Here is a 21,455-nt window from a genome sequence, read left to right as displayed (position 1 = left end):
ATATGATAATTGCGGGCACGTGCGCGTGGGCAAACATCTTCGCTTTCATGGCTGACGCGGGGATAGTTAACCGAGTAGAGAGTTCCATAGAGCCATCTCTTCTGAAAGTTTCCTGTAGGGCTTGCTACAAGGAGCTTAAAATGTATGTAAGCATTTAGCTCTTTATCTTTACTGACCCTCGTAGATAGAGTCACTCTCGAAAGTGATACAAACAAAGAGCACTTTAATATTTTTCTACGAAAGGACCATGCTTTTAAATTATCATACTTATTAAAAAAAAATATTAGAAAGGAACGTGATAGATTAATGTAATAGGTATATTTTCGTTATAATATAGCTAGTACAGTTTATAACTAGTGTGCACGGGCCTACTGCATATGCGCATTGTTTTAAGGAATCCTCCAGACAATACCAGTAAATAAACAATGGTAGGGGACAATATTAGCTTAAAAAAGACATTTTCCATGCGCCGTCTAACACAAGTGGAATAGCGTATAATTAAATATAGTTCTAGACTCAAAATGTAACACATTAAGAAAGCCTATACTATCTAATCGGCTATCTTGTATTTATATATATGTACCGTATTGATTCCTTTGAAGCTAATAAAAATTTCTGTAGAGATCGCGAAAAGAAATGATGCTTTATTGTACAGACCGTTCAGAAGGTCATGAAACCCCATGACCAAACTGCAGTTTTGCTTCATTCTACGATTATATATAAATACAGTAACACAAATAAAAATGGAGAAAAACATTAAAACATGCGTACTTACAGAACAAAAATAGCAAGAAGACAGAAATATTACACGAAAAGTTTAATTCCATATTTCTGTTGGCCTTCTATAGGGTTACGTAATGTTTGTAATGCCTCGAATTTATCCCATTGATTACCATACTATGACATGTTTCTACAAACCTTTAAAGATACTTCAGGCTATATAACGACAGTCATTTTTGGCACAAGTTATTGATTTTTGGTACGTTTCGCGGCTTCGATTTAAATGACACGAGTATATTACGTTCATTACCCACTGCTCGTATATATGTGTGTATATGTAACCTTAGTGTATCCCGCATTGCTTCGTTTCATAGACTCTGCCTTTTCACCCCTCGTTAGTCGAAAAAAAAAAAACCACCGAAGGCGTTCACTTGTCCAGCGCCTACATCCTGGGTAGGAAACGTATTATATTTGATTTATCCTTATTTTCTTGTAACGCCTGTTTTGGTTCTTCTATTTCATCAGTGCTTTCGTGTTAGGAGACGAGACTTGTAGGTAGCCAAATTTCCACCAATACAGCTACTGCTCTTGTATAAGGAAGTCAATAGTAGAGTTAGAGGAGTTGAAATATCAGCCGGAAGCGGCTAACGCCATCACCTAGCTACCGTCGAGTTTTCTCTCAGGCAGAAGCTGAAAAAGGAACAGGCAAAATGGAAGAAAAATTTGAAACTAGAAAATGTCTGAGCTTGCGAGAGAGTCTGACGATGTCTGTAGAGGTGTATAGGTGTTAGTGAGGGTATGCTTTGCCTAGACGAGACGTTTCTCGTTCCATTAGAGGTAAGATTCATGGGATGTTTCAGCTTCTTTTCCAGCCGTTGGGTGTGCTAAAATTTTTCTGAACGCCCGCTGAAACGCGGAAAGAAAAGAAGAAATAGTCGTAAACGTACGCCAGACGGAAGATTATTTTCAAGCTGAAGAGGAACGACTACCCGTAGTCAGTATTGGTCTGAGAAGACTAATTCTTCTTTGCATTATGTACGTCATTACTGATACCCTTTAGAATACGACCATTACGTAAAATGAATTACAAAGATTTGTGTGGATGTTCTTCAAATTGTGCCTAGGTACTGGCCGTGTATTTATAGGTATAATGATCATTTATAGGCACTTCTTCATTTAATATGAAGACATTTAATAAAATTAACCATTAGTCAATGATGTTTACTAGGAATTATTAGTAACACCCGAAGCTAGCATAAAAAGCCGAATTGGTTATGTATATTATAAAATACACCTTCACCATAAGCCGGTTATAGTTCGCTTTTTAAACAGAAGAAGCAATTTGCGTTAGCGTACCAGTATGTAAAGCCAAGTGATAGTTTTTATCACTTCCCAGCAAAAGCTCTAATTTACTTTCCCACGGAAGTTAGTGACCTGTACGTGCATAAACGTATCCCTATTTATAATTGGGTCGTTCCCGAATATGAACGTATATGGAATATATCCATCTATATGATGTTTTTTTTTCACTTTTAATTAAATATTTTTTAGTTAATCTATGTTTACCAAAACTAAAGTCTTACATTAACTCCCGAGTAAGTTCTAGCTAGATTAATTTAACATTACTGAAATCAGTTAAAGATTGTAATACATTCTTATCGAAATAATATCATGGAAGTACTGTGTAAGTATGTTAAATGCCATTGTTCTATTTCGACGCATTTTCACGAACCTATCGTTTTTTCGAACAAAAAACAAGAAACAGCCTAGCAGTCGTAAGGCCTAACGATCTTATGGGATTGCCAATTGAGATTTAGCCAGTAGTTGCTACAGCTATGTTATAGTTGTTACACGGAAAAGCATTATTTCGCCATAATCGTTTCCAGGCTTAGTGCTTCCTATCTAAGACTTGCTTCCTTTTCCGCGGGAGTTCAGCGCGATTTCCGGCTGCCAGTTCGCCTGGATTGAGTCGCCGTAAAGTTCTTTGCATGCGTGTTCGCTTGTCGAGTTTAGCGACGCTAAACAAAAAACTTCGACCCAGAATGAAGAAGTAAGGCCAACTTGGCGTAACTTACACCACGAAGTTATCAAGCGCAAAGTACGCACAACCAATAAACAACTGTTATAAATAAACAAAGTTTACACGATAGCGAATGTCACCATCTCTCCAATGTTTACATTTGCAAAGCAAACGTGGGCGGATATTGATTTTGCATTGAAAATTACATTTAAAACACTTGTTTTTTTTTTCTGCAAGGCCCGCAAACAGCAATGCAAAGTGCGTAAAAGGCAAACCAGCCGGTGAACAGTGAGAAGTTTTCATATTTCATTTTAAATCATAAGAAAAGCTTTAAAAAAAATCCTTCATAAGAATGTGTCGTTTTCTGGATATCAATTCGGTTCATTCATCAGGAGGCAGTTGCTTATTTTTTGCATTTGTGCCTTCGCGCATTAGGCCTTGTTTGGGTCTAGCTATAAATACATTTTAAAAACTGTTTTATTTAAATATGAAAAATTCGGTCCAATCGTAATATTTCTTAAGTCTCGTTTCTGGCTAGAATATTACTATTAAATAATGAGAAGGTACTAACACTTGTGGTGATCAACACTTGTGAGGTTGTATTAGCGAGAGCCCCAATGCATTTGAAACGAAATCTCACGAAGATGCCACACTACGTAAGTAACCGTCTTTCTAAGTTGGCATATTCCAGTAAGTAAATAAAGATTTTTTTTTCTGCGGGGTTTTACGAAATCCACTTGAAGGTCTCGAAGCGCCTATAATGGCCACGGTGTTTCACAGGACAGACTCTCTATAATCACGCAAGTCCTATCTTCGCATCCATTTAATGCGCCTAAATGAAAAAAATAAATGGAGGCAAAAAGTGGAAGTAATTTCTGGGGCTGCTTTTAGAAGGTGGTCACGTCAGCCCAATGCGAAGAACTATATTGGAGGAAAGTACACTCAGTAGAGGCAGCTATTTAATGAAAAGTTGTCAGAAAATATAGTTACAGTATAGATAAAAAGGTAGTTGATCATAGGCCTTGCTGTGACGTCAGGTTAGCGATGAGCTATCCTGGAATTTATATAGGCTACTTGCGTGCTTAAAAAAGTTTTTAGTTTGTTAAATATTAACAGAAAAAGGTTTTCATTTCCATCCTCTTTGCCTAAGTAGAACTTAGCAGCCCACTGACGCAAGTATTACCAGACCAAACCTATCAATTGTCAAAAGTTCACAGCTGCTTGGAGACCGTATCTGGGTATATGTCATGCCACGGTTATCCTTAAAGGGCAATGAAAGCAATGTAGAATTATATATGCGCCTATCATCGATAAATGACGATACACATATGGGTCCATTTCTGCTGCTGTCTTCTAAAAATTTGATAACAAAAACTCCGGTCTCGCCTGCTTAAACGTCACCAATCAAAGCTGTGGGAGTCCAATGTCTCTTAAACCAAGTAATATTATATATATTACAAATAGACGAAACCTACTCTGGAAAAGGATAAAATGCTCGAATTGCAAACATTCATGTACAAATTTGCAGGGTCTATAGTCTTTAATCGCAAACTATTTATTGTATTAAGTTGCATAATAGTTTTTGTATTAAATAGAAAATGTTGAATTCTTTATTCCTGAATCCCCCGTCATTGTTTATGACCTTTTCCCCTCTTGTCGCCAAATGATGCATCCAGTCTGCCAGAAGATAGCGGGTTTCGTCTCGAATTTTTAAAAGAGCGTTTTGAATTATTGATCCGTGTTTATGGCAAAGCCACGAAGGTGCTTGCTTAGTGAACAGCAAAGATGAAAATCCGTACGCAGAAGGTCCGGAGGTGCTAGAGAGTGCAACAAAGCCCCCTCTCGAAGTCCAGGAGGGCAGGTTCGATTACGTGTATCGCGCGTGGCCTCGCCATTTCAAGAAATAGGACGAATATCGGGTCTTTTTCTCTTGAATAGCCTGGTTGACTCGATGCGACTGACTAAATGAAGATACCAATTAACTGCCTGGTTTTCTCAGTGAATCAAACTCTTAAAATTCCACTACGCGCAAAAAATAGTCTTTTTTAAATAAAAATATGATTGGATTTTAGACTTCGTCTTTTTCCTAGACCTACGCATTGTAACCTCGAGTTTATATTGCCATACAGATGCCATTTTTCCTTACCAGAAACACTTCTGATTTCAAATCGGTCGATGTGGTCGCACGATGCTCAATACTAGACCAACTGCTGGGATGGAACGTTGAGCTGTAATTCTTTGTTGAATCCGGAGAATTTGCAAATTTTTATATAAACCCAATATATTTGCGGTGTTTAATGACGTTCTTGAGACTGTAACTCGTATTTTCGGCCAATTCTCGAGCTATTTGTCGATCATATCCCCTTAAAAGTACCTCTAGATGGTCGTCATCAACGTGGAGCCGTCCTCTAGGCCTCAGATACCATTTTCAAGTTTGGCAGAAGTATCTAAATGTGCTTTTTTAACCTGAAACTTCCATTTTTGTGGAGTCTTTGGAATTAGATATTCTCTCGAGTTAGGTTAGTTGGGCCGAGGCTCAACATCTTACTCTGTCATGCATCTACTCTCTCACCCAAAGGAGCCCTAATCTACTTGGTTCCCATTTTTAATTCAATAGCAAGAAAGAATTTGGTCTCCCGCTGTCATTTGAAGTTAAGTTGTGCGCTAACGGATAGCAACGCCACTTTAAATTAACTTATCTAATGTTGGATGGCTAAAAGTTGGATATATATATATATCCAACTTTTGAATGAAAAGATAATTACAATAATAATTATATTTTAATTTGTCATTAAATGTTGGACATAGAATACAGTAGCAATTCAACCGTAGTAAACTGTAGTCGAATGAAAAAGCGTTCTCGTTTCGGTCGTAGAATGCTTTATCAAAAACGTTTAGATCTGCAGAGTAATAGTTTAAGTCCATCGGCCATAAGGCCCACGAGTCAATCGGACCTTGTTACAGACACGAAAGAAATGTCCATAGAAATTAAGCACAAAAATTAGCACAAGTCCAAAAAAATATGCAAGAAGCACAGAGACTCTTGAAGTTGATTTTGAATTATTTGAAGCCACCGCAGCATGCTATACAATATAAGTGGTCTATTTTATCGAGATAGATAGTCAAAATCATATGTCAAATGCTATGTTCGAATTTAGATCACTGCAGATAGTTGCCATTTGCACATTAACTTAAAGCTTCATGCTGACTAGGTCGAAATGACTTGGCCCACAAGACATACAAGCTGTACCAATTCAGGAAATATACGCAAATTTATGCCTACCTTTCATATTCATTGAAACGAAGGCAAGCAAACGAAGTCTGATGGGTTTCAGGCATAGGATGATTGGAGAGGCAGTCAGATGGAATTGGCCGCCAGGTTTCGTATCCAAGCTTGCTATCGATTGGTAATCTAGATAAGTTGTGACATTACATACCGTTTTATCGGTAGCTTCGCTCACGCAGTAGAATATTGCAAAAGCACACATTTCTCAGCTCATAGATAACCAAACTGATACGATAAAGGTGCCTATGCAGAGACTGTCCTTTATTGTAGATATTTTGAAATCTACAGTTATTTAATTTGACCATCTCATCAATCTAATGAGGTATATGCTGAAGATTTAAATATTTGTTAAAAGACTATTCCGTGGATTATTAAAGCAGTAAAGTAGTATAAATCCAGTTTCACTAATGAGTCGAACGTTTTCTCATACCGTTTGATGGACATATCAACTCTTGTCCTCAGATTTGCATAACCAGTTGGCACAGTTACATAGCGGTCTACTGAAGACAAGCAGCAACTACACTGAAGTAAGCAAACTGCAAATGATAATGAGAGAATATAAAAATGTCTTTTAACGCCCAAAATTTTTTAATCTATGGTAAAAGGTCTATGGCTTTTTAATTCGCAGTAATCAGAGATAAAAGCTTCTGACAGTTATCACAGGTTGTAGGTGGTCTCCATACTTCCCCTAACCAGCTTCGATTTAAGATAGAATTTGTCGTCCGCAGATGAAATGACCCGAGCCTGGTATGCTTCTCCCTATTCACGAAAATTTCCCCCAACGGCACTATTACACACACAACTCAACCGTAGTAAACTGTAGTCGAATGAAGAAACGTTCTCGTTTCGGTCGTAGTATGATGGTCTAATGAAAAAAAAACACACATTAGATTATGCACGTTGATATTTATTAGTAGCATTGTAATCATCATTGTGCTTTGCCAGCTCTTCCTGTACTCAATAAAATCCCTATTGTTAATTCCAAACTTAGTCAATGTGTCGTACCTTTTCCAAGCTCAGTCTTGGGACTATCCAGATCACAAATGTATCACTCTGAAACTAGCAAGAACCTCAGCTATACAACGTATGTACAACCTACCATTGTGTTCTTCAGTGTCTTCCTATTCATTCGCTATATACGCATCCCGATAGAAGCTAGGCCACTGGGTCGGCAAATGTCGGTTGCTATCAGTTGATTTCTTTTACGGTGATCACAGATGTGGTGCTATTGGCTATCTAATTTTGCCTCATCAGACTAATTCAAATGTATACTTTTAGAGACCGCAACAGTGTAAGTAGTAGCACCCTTGGCCATGCTTCTATAGTTGTTGTTACATCAACGTATCCGCGGCCAAGCAGATAGTAAAAAATATTTTTTTTTTTCATTTATTGTCGGCGTTTTCGACTTTAGCATACTAGTACGCCGTGCCGACTCAGTTGACGCAAAACCCTTACATTCTATTGAAATAGAAAGTTACTAATTCGATCATAATTAGACGCTAGTGATTGAAACTAAATTATGGCCTATTCTGCTGTGTTGTATATGATGTATATAGTACTTGTCAAGGTTCGGCAGTTATAAATGGTCCACGAATTATCACTCTGTTGCTATTAGGACTATGTCTTGAGTACTAATCTAAGAAAGCTCTGTATTTACAGCCAAAAAAGCATTGCACAAAACACAGAGAAGACGTAAAACAATGTGACTCGAGCGAGAGATCGCTCAATCGATGAAATACTTAATACTCCGCTCTATGCCAACTATGAAATTGAGTTTTTGTGCCAAACTTATTTGTCGTTCAATAATTACATATATACACACCTAAAGTAAAAACTATTTGTTCTTTAAAGGCTTTTCCGACTCGCGTGAGGAACCAGCTTTAGCTCATTCCCTTAAAACGTGATCAGCGTCGTTCATGTAAACCAGTGTAGCTAATCCTGCCAAATTTGATAGCATCAACTATATACCAAACACTTCGTCTAGGATTCATTTGTGACGGCCTTTCTTTGCAGGTATTGGTGTTTTAATGTCAAATTGCATATAAGACAGAGTTACCCGCGCAGTTACTTTTTCATAGTGTACCTAGCTTCTTCTGGCTGAAACCTTCTTGTCGACGTAACAGGTTCACATTCGACGTTTGCGTCGAGATTGGTGAACAATATTACGATTGACGTCAGCAAAATTAAGTTTTCAACGAATACTCGGCACTCTTGCTTTGCAGGAACAAATGTATATCGTTGAAGCTAGGTCTGTCGACCTCGTTAAGCTGCCAACACTCGAGCATTAGGTCGAAAAGAACCTTGGGACATTCAGGCGGCTGACTGAGATGGACCGCTTGCCCATCCATATTATACATGTGGCGCGCATTTTCAACGACGACGTCGTCGCTGCAGTCGGCAAACGGTCTTTGGCGAGCAAATGTCAGTATCTCCCATAGTGTAACGGCAAATGCCCAGACATCACTTTTTGTAGAGAAACGTCCGAAGAGGATAGCTTCCCATGACATCCATCTAACAGGTAGCATGCTACTTCCGCTTTGTACACGATAATAGTCCTGCTGGTATTCAGAGCGACTTATGGCGAAATCGCAGATTTTTACAGAAAAGCCCGCTCCGACAAGACAATTTCGTGCAGCCACATCACGGTGAACAAAATTTATAGATTCAAGATATTTCAACCCTGACGCGATTTGAGTAGCCACGAACATTAAAGTGTCCTGACAAAGCGTCTTAGCGACACCGTTCGCAACGAACGTGTCAGGCAGATGCTCATTGAGAAACTCCTTTAGGTCACCGTGTTCGAAATATTCGACGATCATAGCTAAGGGCTCGTCCCGAGTGCATACGCCAAGAATCTGCGAAATATTCGGATCACGGATACGTGATAATATCTTCACTTCCTTGAAGAACTCCTTTCGCGCTGCTTCACCTGCATCTCTGTGCAGAGATTTAACTACGACCAAAAATGTGCTATCAACAGTACAAAGAGGCTCCACGAGCTCACGGATTCCTGAAAACGTATGAGTAGGTTCATGCTGTAAAAAATACGTTTTACACATCTTTTTCTTTTGTCGATTGAACATTAACGAGACATATCTTAATAGGCTCTCACCTAATCCAAATGTAATTTAAAATTGTTGTACTCAACAAATTTACCTGACGATTGTAATACATTAGGAAGATATATGAATACAATTCCCTTCTGAACTTATTGTTGAAGGCGAACGTTAATAGGACACTTCGTCTCGGGGTGTAGCAGCAGTAACCTATATGTACTCCGCTATTTTAAACTAAAAGAGGAGATTGTCTACGTAAATGGGCACTATTTTTTTCGGGCGTCAATACATCCGTAAAATGCCCCATTACTGTAGTGGGGTCACTGGGCATATGATTGCTGGACAAATACTAATCAGGGTATTATTTAAAGTAGGCGATTCTGTACATGTTATGACATGGCCTTCTGGTAACAGGACTATAAAAGGGCATATCAATGTCACGCAAACGTACGCACCTTCCGCCTGGGCAAGATGAACCTCACCGAATTGCCCCTCGCCGATTTTGTTGAGAAGTCGCATTCGGTGCCGGGGTAATTCACGGACCTGCGTAGTGGTAGAAAGATGAGAAGAATTTTGTACGGTGACTGTACAGTTATTGCAAGCTGGGCAAGAGTCGTTGCCGGACGAACTAGCAGAACTAGCCGACAAGTCAAGGTCAGGCACAGCGTACAGCGTGCTTCCACTTACGCCTTGAATATTCAGGGAGACGCTGGTACCCACTACAACGTCGGCGGCGGCATAGTGATTTTCAGCTGGATTTGGCAGTGACGGCTGGGAACACTTGCCAAGCGGCCTATTAAAAGTAGGTGGCAAAACGTTGCGATCTGAGGCCTTTGGACTTCTTGGTGCTATGCAGTCTTGAGGTATAGCGTACTCGCGCGATGAATCCACTAAGAAAACCACTGTAAAATCAACAGAAGTACAGGTTTATTATGCTTGTTTTGCAGAAAGCGTGAAAACTTTTATATTCGTAAAGCTTGTCTTTTCATTGAAAAATACTTACAATCCTATACGCATAACTGAGGATAATAGTAACAAGTTATACTAACCGTTACTATATGTTGCGGGATAAACCGAAGCTTTAAAGTCATCGGGTTCCTGATAGACTAGCTTATCCGGATCATCCAGGTTCACTTGCCCATAGACGTTCCCGTTCAATGCGTACTTCGGTTGGTATTGTAGCTCCAGACCTTTCATATTAACTGTAATACGATGGTCATTCGTGGAGTGCGCGACTGGTTTCAGAATACCGTGCGATGCTGCTTGCTTACGTCGTCGATGGCGGAACGTTATTATGAAGATCGCCAACATTAGCAGCATGATCACTGCAGCTAGAACAGCAATCACAATAGCGACATGATGCCTCCCTATTGAGTCTTCAGTAACGGCCGGAAACACTGCGGTAGCAAAATGTACACGAGTCAAAGTATTGACGTTACAAACGTGAAAGGGGTGCATAATGAATATCTTATGCAATTACAATCGTTGACGACAACTGATCTGCTCTATATTTGCTACCTATCTAGATTTATTAAATATTACTACAGTACTTGCAATACGGCTCTATGTTTAAAGCTTTTATACGAATCAAACTGAACTTGTAATAACTATTTAATTTTTATAGAAAATGGTCATCTGTGGCATACTTAAAATGCAAGTAGTTCTATAATAGCACTTAATATTTATTTCTACTATTTTTAATGTATATCTAATTTTCGAAATTACACGTTCTCTACCTCCTATTGTATAGCGGTAGAAAAATGTATTTTATACACGGTCATACTAACCAAGTGGGGGTACGACAGGTTCGTCCTCCTCGGTAAAATTTCCAGCAGCAGGCACCGAGCTGAATGCTACCTCGCTTAATACAATCCATCCAGAGCGATAACTCAGATGTACTTTGATAAAACGGCCTATTTTGTGATGCAAGCGGATTGTGACGTTGCGAGCTTTCTCCGGCAGTGGATTGTGCGTGTTCTTGAAAATCAATGGCTCATCCAGGTACCACCGGCCACCGATGGAGAACCAGAACTTTGCCGAGCTAAATAGCGACACGTTCTTCGTATGTTGATTGTTGCAATAAAAATACGCTGCAGAAAAGTTACGCACCGCGTCAAAATGGAACACCATCTCAAGTGGGTTTGAATGTGACGAATTACTACGCCACCCAACCCACCCGTAGTCTTTTCCCGGACCTGTCGAATGCTCGCTCATGAAATAATCGCCTCCCCCAACGCCGTCAGTAAGTTGGCCAAGGCCATCGTGAAGGGTACTGTCGTCACGACCTCCGTCATAGGTCTTATCGAACAAGTTAACCGTTGAACTGAAACGTTCACCAATTGGGGCCGTATACGAAACAATACCCTCTGAAATAAAAGCAACGATCATCCGTGTTTAAAGTTAAATACTTCCATCGCAAGATACGTTTTCGAGTTTGCAACTTTACCTATGGTTGTTGTTGCCTTTATCACAGTTTTAGGTATTTCAAGTATAATACGATGCGCTATGTTATCACTCAGTCCTACAGTGCTATACGACGACTGGCGGAGCTATCTACGGCTTTTGTCTATGGTAAGTTGAACTAGAGAGGATTAGACGACGTCCTGAACACCTCGTCTGAAGAATAGGTGTCCTCAAGCGTACAAATTTTTTCGTCGCGTTTATATTGAGAACAAAAAAATGCGATTTAAGCAACTGAAAATCCACATCGTTGCTGAAAACAAGAACGTTTTATTCTTTTTTTATGGTTAGAAGAGACAATGAATAGTCGCTGCCAGCTCAAATGGCTTTAACTGCGAAGTGCTTGTCTGTAAAAGCCCTCGAGGAAGGTCTATTATGAATTTTCTTCGCCCATCTCATTCCTGTTGATGTCATCAAAATTCGCTCCTACTTCATTCCTCCACTGATTTCATACACTTATGTTTTCCTTTGCCGCATTTCTTCACGTAGACGTAATACGTAGTCTTGAGTTACGCCAGTACGACAACATCATCAAATGTTATATTTCGTATATTTCCAGTACTCATGAACCTCATCGACGAGAATTCAGGTTTATAAGAACACGTACATCTTTTTTATATAAATACCATAGAAAATGAAGTGGTAAGCTAAAACAAAGGGGAGCAAATCTAACCAGCTCGTTCGAATATCAAAATAGACGACCTGATTTGAAAAAATTAACTGGCCTAGCACCTCCCTCGTTGCAACGTGTTGGGTTGAGACAGCTGACCTTTCGTTAGCGACCGTTAGATTAATAATATCATTAAAGGATCGACGTTTCTGAATCAGTCGCATTGAAAATAATAACATTTAGGGCAGACTTTACGACGGCAACTCTCAATACGAAGAAAATATATGTAAAACTGCAGACGGAGTTGAAAAATTAGACCATACTCACGCATCCATTTGCAGCCGTACAGCTCGACCCTCATACATACTGTGCGAATGTCTTTTGAATACGGCACAATACGAATGCGATCCGATATAATGAGCGGATCCAAGGCTCTAAACTCGGATGTGTAGGTATTCGAATTACCCTCAATAACCTGTAATTAAATACCACAAAGACAGAGGGTTACACAAAAAATGGTATTGCTTTTTTATATCTATGTAGCAATACTGTCTAAAATTATAATGATATTGAAATCAACAAAATGTCGTGTCAGGTAAAACCGTTACAATGGGATCATGATTGGTAGATAATCTCTGCAATTTTCGTCATGATGTAACGGTAACGTATTTAACGTATAGGACTTGTTGACGTATGACGCGCTGTAAATTCGAAACTGGATATACTTTATGTAGTGCTTGGCGCGTGTTTTTATTGAAAATGTGTTCATATGTCGGATTTAGAAACCTGTCATACAAAATATTTAATAGTGTATAGCATTTAATGGAAGGCAATACATGCAGCAAAAGTAAGTAGGTTTTATATATGGTTTATATACACTCAGCTGCTTCTTGAGACCTTCTACAACGAAAGGAGAGTTTTAGCTGAAATAACGCGCCAAACTTTCAATTGTGGGTCGACCTTTTTCGCAGGCGATAATGATAAGAACTCTGCAGTACATCTGCGGTTGTACTGATACCGTCGAAAATCTCACTAGAACGTTTACTGTGCATTCGTTTATGAAACGTTACGTATAATACGAGTATACCTTTTGGACGGGACTGGAACAGCGCCTGTCGTATACTCTCGGTTTCTTCATCAGCTGTTACCTCTAATGAGAGCACCACCTCGGGGTAAGCCACCCCATCTGCCGGGGAATGGCACCTTCTCTTCTCCTGTGGCTTGCCAGGTGGCGTACCGCCCCCAGGGAGCTTAGACGTTTCTGTCTAGCAGGGGCAAAATCCAAAACGAATGACCACCTAAATGCCTCCGGACAGGCAAGTGTGGCGCAAGCAACTGGGGGCTAGCCAGCCTGCCCTACAACTCTACAACACTCAGAGCAAGGGGCAAGGGGTCACCATCGGAACACAAAGCCCTGTGGACAATCCGGCTTATCGTCACATCGAAAACCCCACTGCCTCCACATCCACACCCGCACTGACACCCTTGGGCGATCCCTTCGAATTGATGCAACGTTATGAGAGGCAAGTCAAACAAAGCCAGCGCAAAACTTGCTAGCTCCAGCTGGGTCAGCTATAACCGGACGATGGTAAAATTAGAATCCGGGAAAACTGAGCTATAGTAGTATAGCAGCTGGAGAACGTTAGCGCGTACCTATTGCTTCCGCTGTAGGTATTTTTCCTACTAGCTTCGTCAGATTCATAGAGATAAATGAAGTACAGGCTTCGGGCGAGCAGAAAATGCACAAGTAACGGCATGTAAGTTTCCTTTACAATTAAGCAGGTGCATCCCGTTCCGATAGAATAAAACGATCGTTGTACAGAAGTTGTTGTATGTTCTACAGGTTGTTGATTTTAAGGTCTTTAAGGCATTTCAAGGAAGCAGCGCAGAACTTCTAGGTGCTTCGAAGGAGCTAAACAATAGGGTGCTATTAATAATACATTGATTGATTGATTTGTCGTATGTCTGACACTATATCCAACACATAAATCACTGTTCGGTCATAGAAAATATGCGTTAGGTGGTCATGTAGCACAGCTATGCCACAATACTTGCTACATGAATCAATATGCCACTTCCTAATCGCTTATTTATGTTAGCAGCCTTCCATAGCCAAACAATCACCGTACCAGTCGATAACGTATTGTAATGTTCTACAACTATGCATGACCAACATGTTAATTATTTCTTTACCCGCATATAAACCGTCCTTTACTGTCGTCTGCGTGTCTTGTGTCAGTTATACGAATAATAGGTTATTATTAAAAAAAATATCGTTGCAACTAGCTACGTAACCTGCTCACTTTTTTACGAGTAGGCCACAGAACTAAGTTGTTTCAAATATAAATGCGAAATCCGAAGTTTACGATCTACTACCGCTCATGTTCTGTGTTCTACACTATAGCGAACGAATTGGAAGGCGGTATTCGGCTGCACCCTTTAACGATGATCTTCAGATATACCAATCTGCCGTTTTTGATTCCTGATCCTTACAATTTTCGAAATTTTACGTGTTCCTATAATTGACGTTCCGAATCAGTATCTGTGGACTTAGAATTCCAAAGCACAAACACCTAGCATGTGCTAGGTGTATATATATATGTACGTATATATACAATCTGAAACAGTTTCGATTACCCTAGACCACCTAAGATAAATAGAGAGTGCCTATCTGAAGTAACACAATGTTCAAATAGGCAAACAAGTGTTAGTCTGCTGTTCAGAAAGGATATGATACTACATATATAGTTATGGCAACACGCTGTGAACATACAAATACGTTTATACGTGTATTGAGGAAGAACATTTCAAGGCATTTTACCGCTTACACGCGCACAGGAACACACAAGCACGCTATAGCGAGCCCCTCATAGCGCAGCTTCATCTACACCCGCTTGGGCTGATAGACGGTTGCGCGTCATTCTGTTCCATTCCTCAAAGGCACATACGAGACTCGTCGTACGTGTGCGTATAGGTCTGCAGGAGAGTAAGAGGGGAAGCGTTAGACGCCCCACTGAGAGCCACAATGGTCTTATTAATATCAAATTGGCCCCCAGCCTACCCAGCTTAGAGTGGAGCGGCTTCAGTGGGGTCGAGACGCCACTGCGCAAAGAAGGGCAGAGAAAAGCATATGGAATGGGGCTGTAAGAGGTTGGGCGGAGGGGGTTACATACATGTTGTGGGTCGTGGGTGGAAAAGACCCAAGTGAAACACTCTGCACAGTCACCGCTTTCGCCACCACCAGTTTGAATGCCACCCCAATAATTCAGCAGGCTAAGACCACCTGCACCACCATCACTATTACACTAAACTGGGCTAGAGTAGGAAGCAGAGGAGAAGGGACAGGGGCAAAAAGGGGCGGGAAAGGGGTTGGCAGGGCTAAGTCTTTCTTTCGTTCATGCTCAGGCTGGCCGTAGAAAGCTACCATCACCTTGCATGGAGCAGATGGTAGAAACCCAGCTGGGACGACTTTAACCTTTATTCACCCAAAGAAACTATCTGAGACAACTACGGTAGAGGGCGTTGCCTTTTTCAGGAAGACACATGCAAGTAAATTAGCTTGGTACGTATTTGGCCTCATTTAGTAAATGAAACACGGAAATGTATGGTTTGTCTAGTTACGCTAGCAAGTAAAATCTTTAACTGTTCATGTATGGATTAAAATCATTAGAGGTAGACAATAGTTAATTCAAATCTAACAGTTAATAGCAGTAGCATGAAAGGCCTAGTAGTAACTATTACTTAGAGAGGAAGCGTCATGAATTCGTTCATCGGAGATTTTACTGCTTTCTTAAAGCATGGGCTTAATTGTTAGTCTCAACTGTTTTCTACTCGTTGCTTTATTTTGCCACCCAGTAATTAGAAGCGATGTGGCTTTCTTGCGGAATTTTCCCAAGTATGGCATTATAGGTTAGACCTAGACGTATCTAGTAAATCCGCGTAACATCAAATAGATATCTTAATTCTTTGTCCCAAACATTGCCTTTCTCATGACAGTTGAGGGTTGTTTTATGTATCTACAGGTAAATTTCGTACAGTTACTTAAAATCCAACCTTTATATTTTCTATGGACGTAATGACTATTGAAATTGTTCAGCACAAACAATACAGTAGCACTCATAATAAAGATGGATCATGGGACATTTAGATGCAAATGGTAGATTCATGGTATCTCTTGTGGAGCAATACTATGTTGTAGCAGTTGGTTCGAAATGGTAGCACTACGTGTTCTGCTACATTGATCTGCCAGCATTGCGTTTGCGTGTTTCTGCGTGCTTGTGTGTGTAACGATGATCGGTCCGGGCACTTTGGCCATCAATGCTTGACGAAAGGTAGTGAGAGGACCTTTGGCACTATGAAGGTACTATGGTCAGGCCCGTGTTATTATTAGCGCTGGCCGTTACGGTGGTCATCTCAGTAAGTGCTGCTCGAAGTACGACACCACACCCTCAATTGACCGTAGTTGTATTCTTGCTGCTGCTCCACCCAAATGCTACCTTAGTTAATGCGACAACAAATGGAAGTGTTTCTATCGAAAGTGTCGAACGATACTACAAGTTACGCGAAAACTGAATGGAAAAACCTGCCCTAACGCAAAACCCTTTCCGCCATCTTGAATTCAGATACCAACTTCATGAATTAGGATAGGCAATACTCATGATAATTTTGAGCGTCATGCAAGCTCGCTTTATTTAAAAAAAAAATGGCCATGTTACAAAACAACTGGAATGCCAAGGCGAAGATTTACCTAAATACACATTCTTTACTGGTTGTTTGCTGCTCGCCCCAACGAGAAAGTAGATTGAATTGGACTAATTGCATCTTGCCGACCAGCTCACTAGGGACATGATATCTACACTCTATACTTTCAGAAATACGCCGGTTATACTTGGGTCAAGGAGATATCCAGTTATGCAGGGTAGCAGGATGACAGCAGACTAAGAAGGTCATGCCACTGACTATGCGTGCTCTTCCGGCTTTGTAACTAAATTGACAAAACAGGAAGCAGGCCAAAAACACGAAAAACCACGGAGTGGCAACCAATGCATTCGAAGTGACAAGCCCAAATAAGCTAAGTTCCCTTATGCAACTTAGCGGTCGTTAAGGGCCACGTAGGCCCGCAGAACCCTCAGAGGAGAGCATACAGGCTGGAAGACGACGCAGTACCTCGGAAAAATGATCCTGATTAATTCTGACAGCTCAAACAAAGCGCAACGCACCGACGTCCGAGCACTTTCAAGCACGCCTACGTCACCGACTGTCGGCAGTAGAAAGTGGTTTTCGTGACTCGAGACCTGTCACTCAATTTTCCGCGTAACTTTGCGGAGGCACAAATTGGGTTCATATTATCACCTCGCTGCGCGCACTCACCGAAACAGCATTCGGTTTACTTCCCTTAAGACAATACTACACAAGCAAAAATAAGGGGCAGTGGGCATTAAAGTATGCACACGTATGCCTTATTTACGTTAGTACAATTAAAAGATCATACGTTAGTGCAAAAACAAAGCTTTCAGATTACCTTATTATGTAAAGGCAATATCCATGATTGATGCGTTTTCAATCGACAAGCGAAAAAACATAAAACGTTACTCACCATGAAGCTAGATAGGTTATACAATGGGCCAACAAATTAGTATAGAAGATGTATCGGTAGTACTTGTTATATTGATTGTATTGCAGCAAGATACAGAGTAAACTTAGACAGGCAATTATGTACTTTTTTTTTTTAAATTAAAATATTTAAGAAACTATATTTCCTTTATGTTTCTCCAAGGATGTTTCACAAACCTAGCTCTGATTGTTTAATTTTTTTAAAATTTTTATTTCGTTATAAATTTTATAAATAAAATTTAAAGAGAAACACAAAATTCAATATGTATGTTGATGTAACAATATTCCCACTTCCTCGGCGAAGGAATAAACATTTTTAAGAATTTACACATTTCCTTATAAAATTAGGTGTTAAATTTTAACGATACACCAAGTCTCAAGTACTTCTCTGCACACCTTAGCCTAAATTATGAATACACAATTTCCTTAGATACGTAACAAGCTTGACAGCGTAAATTATTTCCTTAGTAGTTAGTACAAGAAACAGAAAAAATCCTGCTCTGCTTCTATCTCAGTAGCACTAAATGGCCTATTTTAAAGATACTCACGTATTTCTCGGAGCGATTAATGTACCGTACCCATTTGTTAATGCCTGCTCTCCAGTATTCGATCATATACTTTTCTGCATACTCGCGGCCTTGACCGTTACCGAAGCGGCCCTGAGTAGCAATACCTCGTACCACATAGTAACTTCGAAGGTTGATTTCCAGCCATTCGTATGTGTCCGATGAAATCTGTCGTGACGGACACCAGGCTCCCCCGTTTATTTCGCGATTTAACCTAAACAAAATTATACAGTGCTGAGTGTTTGCTATGCTAACAGAAAGAACGTATTCTAAATTGAACACTATAGACTTCTGCTATCCAGTGGCTTATTAGTGACTGTGATAGTTTTTGTCTTTTTTTTTCCTGAATAATGGTGTGCGTAGATTAGTTAGTCAAGAAATACACTTTGCTCGTTCTGTAATTATCAATCAAGGTCAATTATAACGACTCATCCTTCAATTACAGCCTTCTTCTCAGCCCAGGCTGCGCAGTAGATAATGAAAGACAATGCAGATGGCGCTATTGTGGCGCTATATATATATATATATATATATATATATATATATAGGTTGTTTATAAAACGATTTACCTTTGTCGTACGTCGAACGTTTGGAAAAAGGTAGCGTTCATATAACTGAATATTTGAAAATCTTACTTAGCAGACGGTCATTTCTGCTATTTCCAACTACAGTAGAACGCACCGAACAAATGAAATACACATATCGTTTGGTGTATTTAAAGGCTTTGCATTTAAAGGAGGCTGTTTGGGAAAATGTCTCTCCGGAAAGCCAGTTCACATCTACTAGACCCTCAGAATAGAGAGCTTCACTTGATTTCCAATCATGGTGAATGCATAACGGTAAATAGCTTGATTTTCTTTTATAGTAGTTAGTTGTCTATGGACTTTACTACAAGCTATACATATATTTAGGCACGACATAGTAAAGTATCGCGAACGAGTCGGGTATGCATGCGACCCTCGCTGTCTTAAATACTCCTTGTTGGTCTTCGTCTTTAAGTGAGATAAAAAATTGATTACGGGGCTTTGCACGGTATCTCTTTTTGATAGAATAGATAACCTGTCTTTCAAATACAAGTAAGCGGCTTAACAACCGGCAGATTAAACTGGTTTTCATTTCCTTAACTTTTATTATTACGCTTTTGCTTTCGCAAGATTTGGGAGAAGCCCTTGTGTATGTTTAGATGCTTCCGAGTGTAATAGTATAGCGTAAATTAAGTTCAAACGTCCTTTCTCAGTACGTTTTGATAACTGACAGACGCTTATAGAAGGTAACACGTTCACACAATTATTTCAGTGTAAACTGAACCGTGATGTTGCTGGGTGGGTTGCTTATAATACGGGGATAGCCCATTTGTGCTTGGTCGTTCGAAATAATACAGTCTATATCTAAAAGTATAAGTTGTTAGTGAGAGTACGGTGATCTTAGGCCATTCTAGATAGGGGTGTGCAGATCAGAAATCCACCGAAGAGTGTAAAACAGTGTCCTCTTAAGGAAAGCGTCGACCGAGATAGCAAAAGATGCGAGCCGCACAAGCTCTTACAGCCGTCCTCAGCTCCGAGGCCCCGGACGGGAAGGCAAAGCAGACAAACGAAGCCACTGGCGTGAACCTAGGTAGCATTCGTATTGAGGGCCAGCTAAGCTGAAAAGCGGACAACTCGAGGCAACTTACGGACCGTCCGTATCTATGTAGAGTTGTCACGCTTAGAGTTCACTTAAAAGATGATAAACACTTGCTATTTACTGGACTCAATGCCACACCGTTGGGCAACGCATGTTCAGTGATCCTTGACGGAAACTAAGTCAAACTCATTGTATTTCGGAGAAATGGTAAACCTTAAGTCATATTTGACCGAAGGTAAAATGTTTTTGTATCATTCAATAATGGAATTTAACTAATGGTTAAATAGTTTAGAATATATAGGCAAAAACCTTGCATTCGCACATTATTTTTCATTGGAAACTGTCTCAAAGACGCTTAAGCCGATTCAGACATGTTTCAGTATTATCATCTAAATATAAATTCAAAAAAATGTTTAAAATAAAAAATGAACCAAAAGATTTCGTCTGCGGACGTCAACCCCGCCGGCATACATTAAGCTGTTACTAGAAAATCCGACGGTTTTGAAAGTGCATAATTTTTGGATTAGTTAAGCTAAATGGAAAGTTCCTATGTGTATTTTCTTTTCTTTTTAAAAAACATATTCCTTCATTTGTCTACACATTTACCCTATCGTTCTGGCGAATTCTAGACAGCCATATTCTTGCCATTCGCATTCGCGTTCCCATATTTAATTCTTCTGACTATGGTTTCTCGAAGCAAACTGATAATGAGATATGCTTGTCCACCATCCCCAAGAATACACCGACTTCGATTAGGAGAGTAAGCGGGTTCAAGCCAACATTGGATATTGTTTTGTTTAATCTAATTGAGACATGGCGATGAAGTCTGGCTTTCATCAAGTAAGCAGACTGCATGCATTTGATTGCCGTGGGAACGGCGTGTGAACCATTTGAGAACCTCAAACAGGCGGCGAGACTGTATTCATTGTTTCAGTGTCTCTCACAGTAGCCGATGCCCACTGCAAGTAGTACTACCATCCTACGTCCAAATATACCGTCGAACCCAATTTCTCTCCGAAGGGCAGCATTTTTTCGCCTGCTACATCTCTGACTTGCAATAGAAATTCAAGCACGTCTTCTCTATGACGATCAAATGCTCAAGGCAAATTTCTGTTGGCTAAAAGTTTACAAACGGCACGTGGAAAAGACTACACGTATTTTCACTCAATCGACTTACGGAAGACCCATTTTTTACTCAGTCTCCGTTTTTTCGTACTTGGAATGTAACTTAATAACATGTCACATCTGAAACGCTAGTTTGGCTCACAGAGTCGCAGATAATCAACGAAGCTTTCTTGAAAGGCCTCACCGATTGCGACAATGCATCCTCGTCATTTGGATCCAGATATCCATTCGTCTCTAACAAGTTCCTAGGACGCTGGAGCATTTACTAGCAAAATTTCTACCAGCGTAGCATAGTTCAAAAGTCGTTCACTTTCAAAGTCCGCTGGATTTGCTTGTAGCAGCCATATATATATATATATATATATATACATATATA

The 21,455-nt window shown here is 40.0% G+C and overlaps 1 protein-coding gene across 6 annotated transcripts in view; it reads right to left on the bottom strand.

Annotated features, from left to right (window-relative positions):
- Nucleotides 1-6,912: 6,912 nt before the first annotated feature.
- The window catches only part of LOC111255478 (discoidin domain-containing receptor 2-like), a 67,975-nt gene continuing 53,432 nt past the window's right edge, over nt 6,913-21,455 (bottom strand). For 5 of the 6 annotated variants that reach the window (XM_086992785.1, XM_022817491.2, XM_086992777.1 and 2 more), the window contains 6 exons: nt 18,314-18,545; nt 12,480-12,627; nt 10,870-11,448; nt 10,132-10,479; nt 9,538-9,984; nt 6,913-9,036 (listed from right to left, as the gene is read on the bottom strand). In XM_086992785.1, the coding sequence (XP_086848911.1) occupies nt 8,210-9,036; nt 9,538-9,984; nt 10,132-10,479; nt 10,870-11,448; nt 12,480-12,627; nt 18,314-18,545 (2,581 nt within the window). In that variant the 3' untranslated portion in view covers nt 6,913-8,209. The remainder of the gene's footprint in view (nt 9,037-9,537; nt 9,985-10,131; nt 10,480-10,869; nt 11,449-12,479; nt 12,628-18,313; nt 18,546-21,455) is intronic. The other variant, XM_086992781.1, reaches the window with a different exon arrangement.

The sequence above is a fragment of the Varroa destructor genome, unplaced genomic scaffold, assembly GCF_002443255.2.
Source record: "Varroa destructor unplaced genomic scaffold, Vdes_3.0 BEIS01000001.1, whole genome shotgun sequence".
Classification (NCBI taxonomy): domain Eukaryota; kingdom Metazoa; phylum Arthropoda; class Arachnida; order Mesostigmata; family Varroidae; genus Varroa; species Varroa destructor.
Note: the sequence above shows the minus strand (reverse complement) of the source record. Positions and strands in the feature narration are given on the sequence as shown.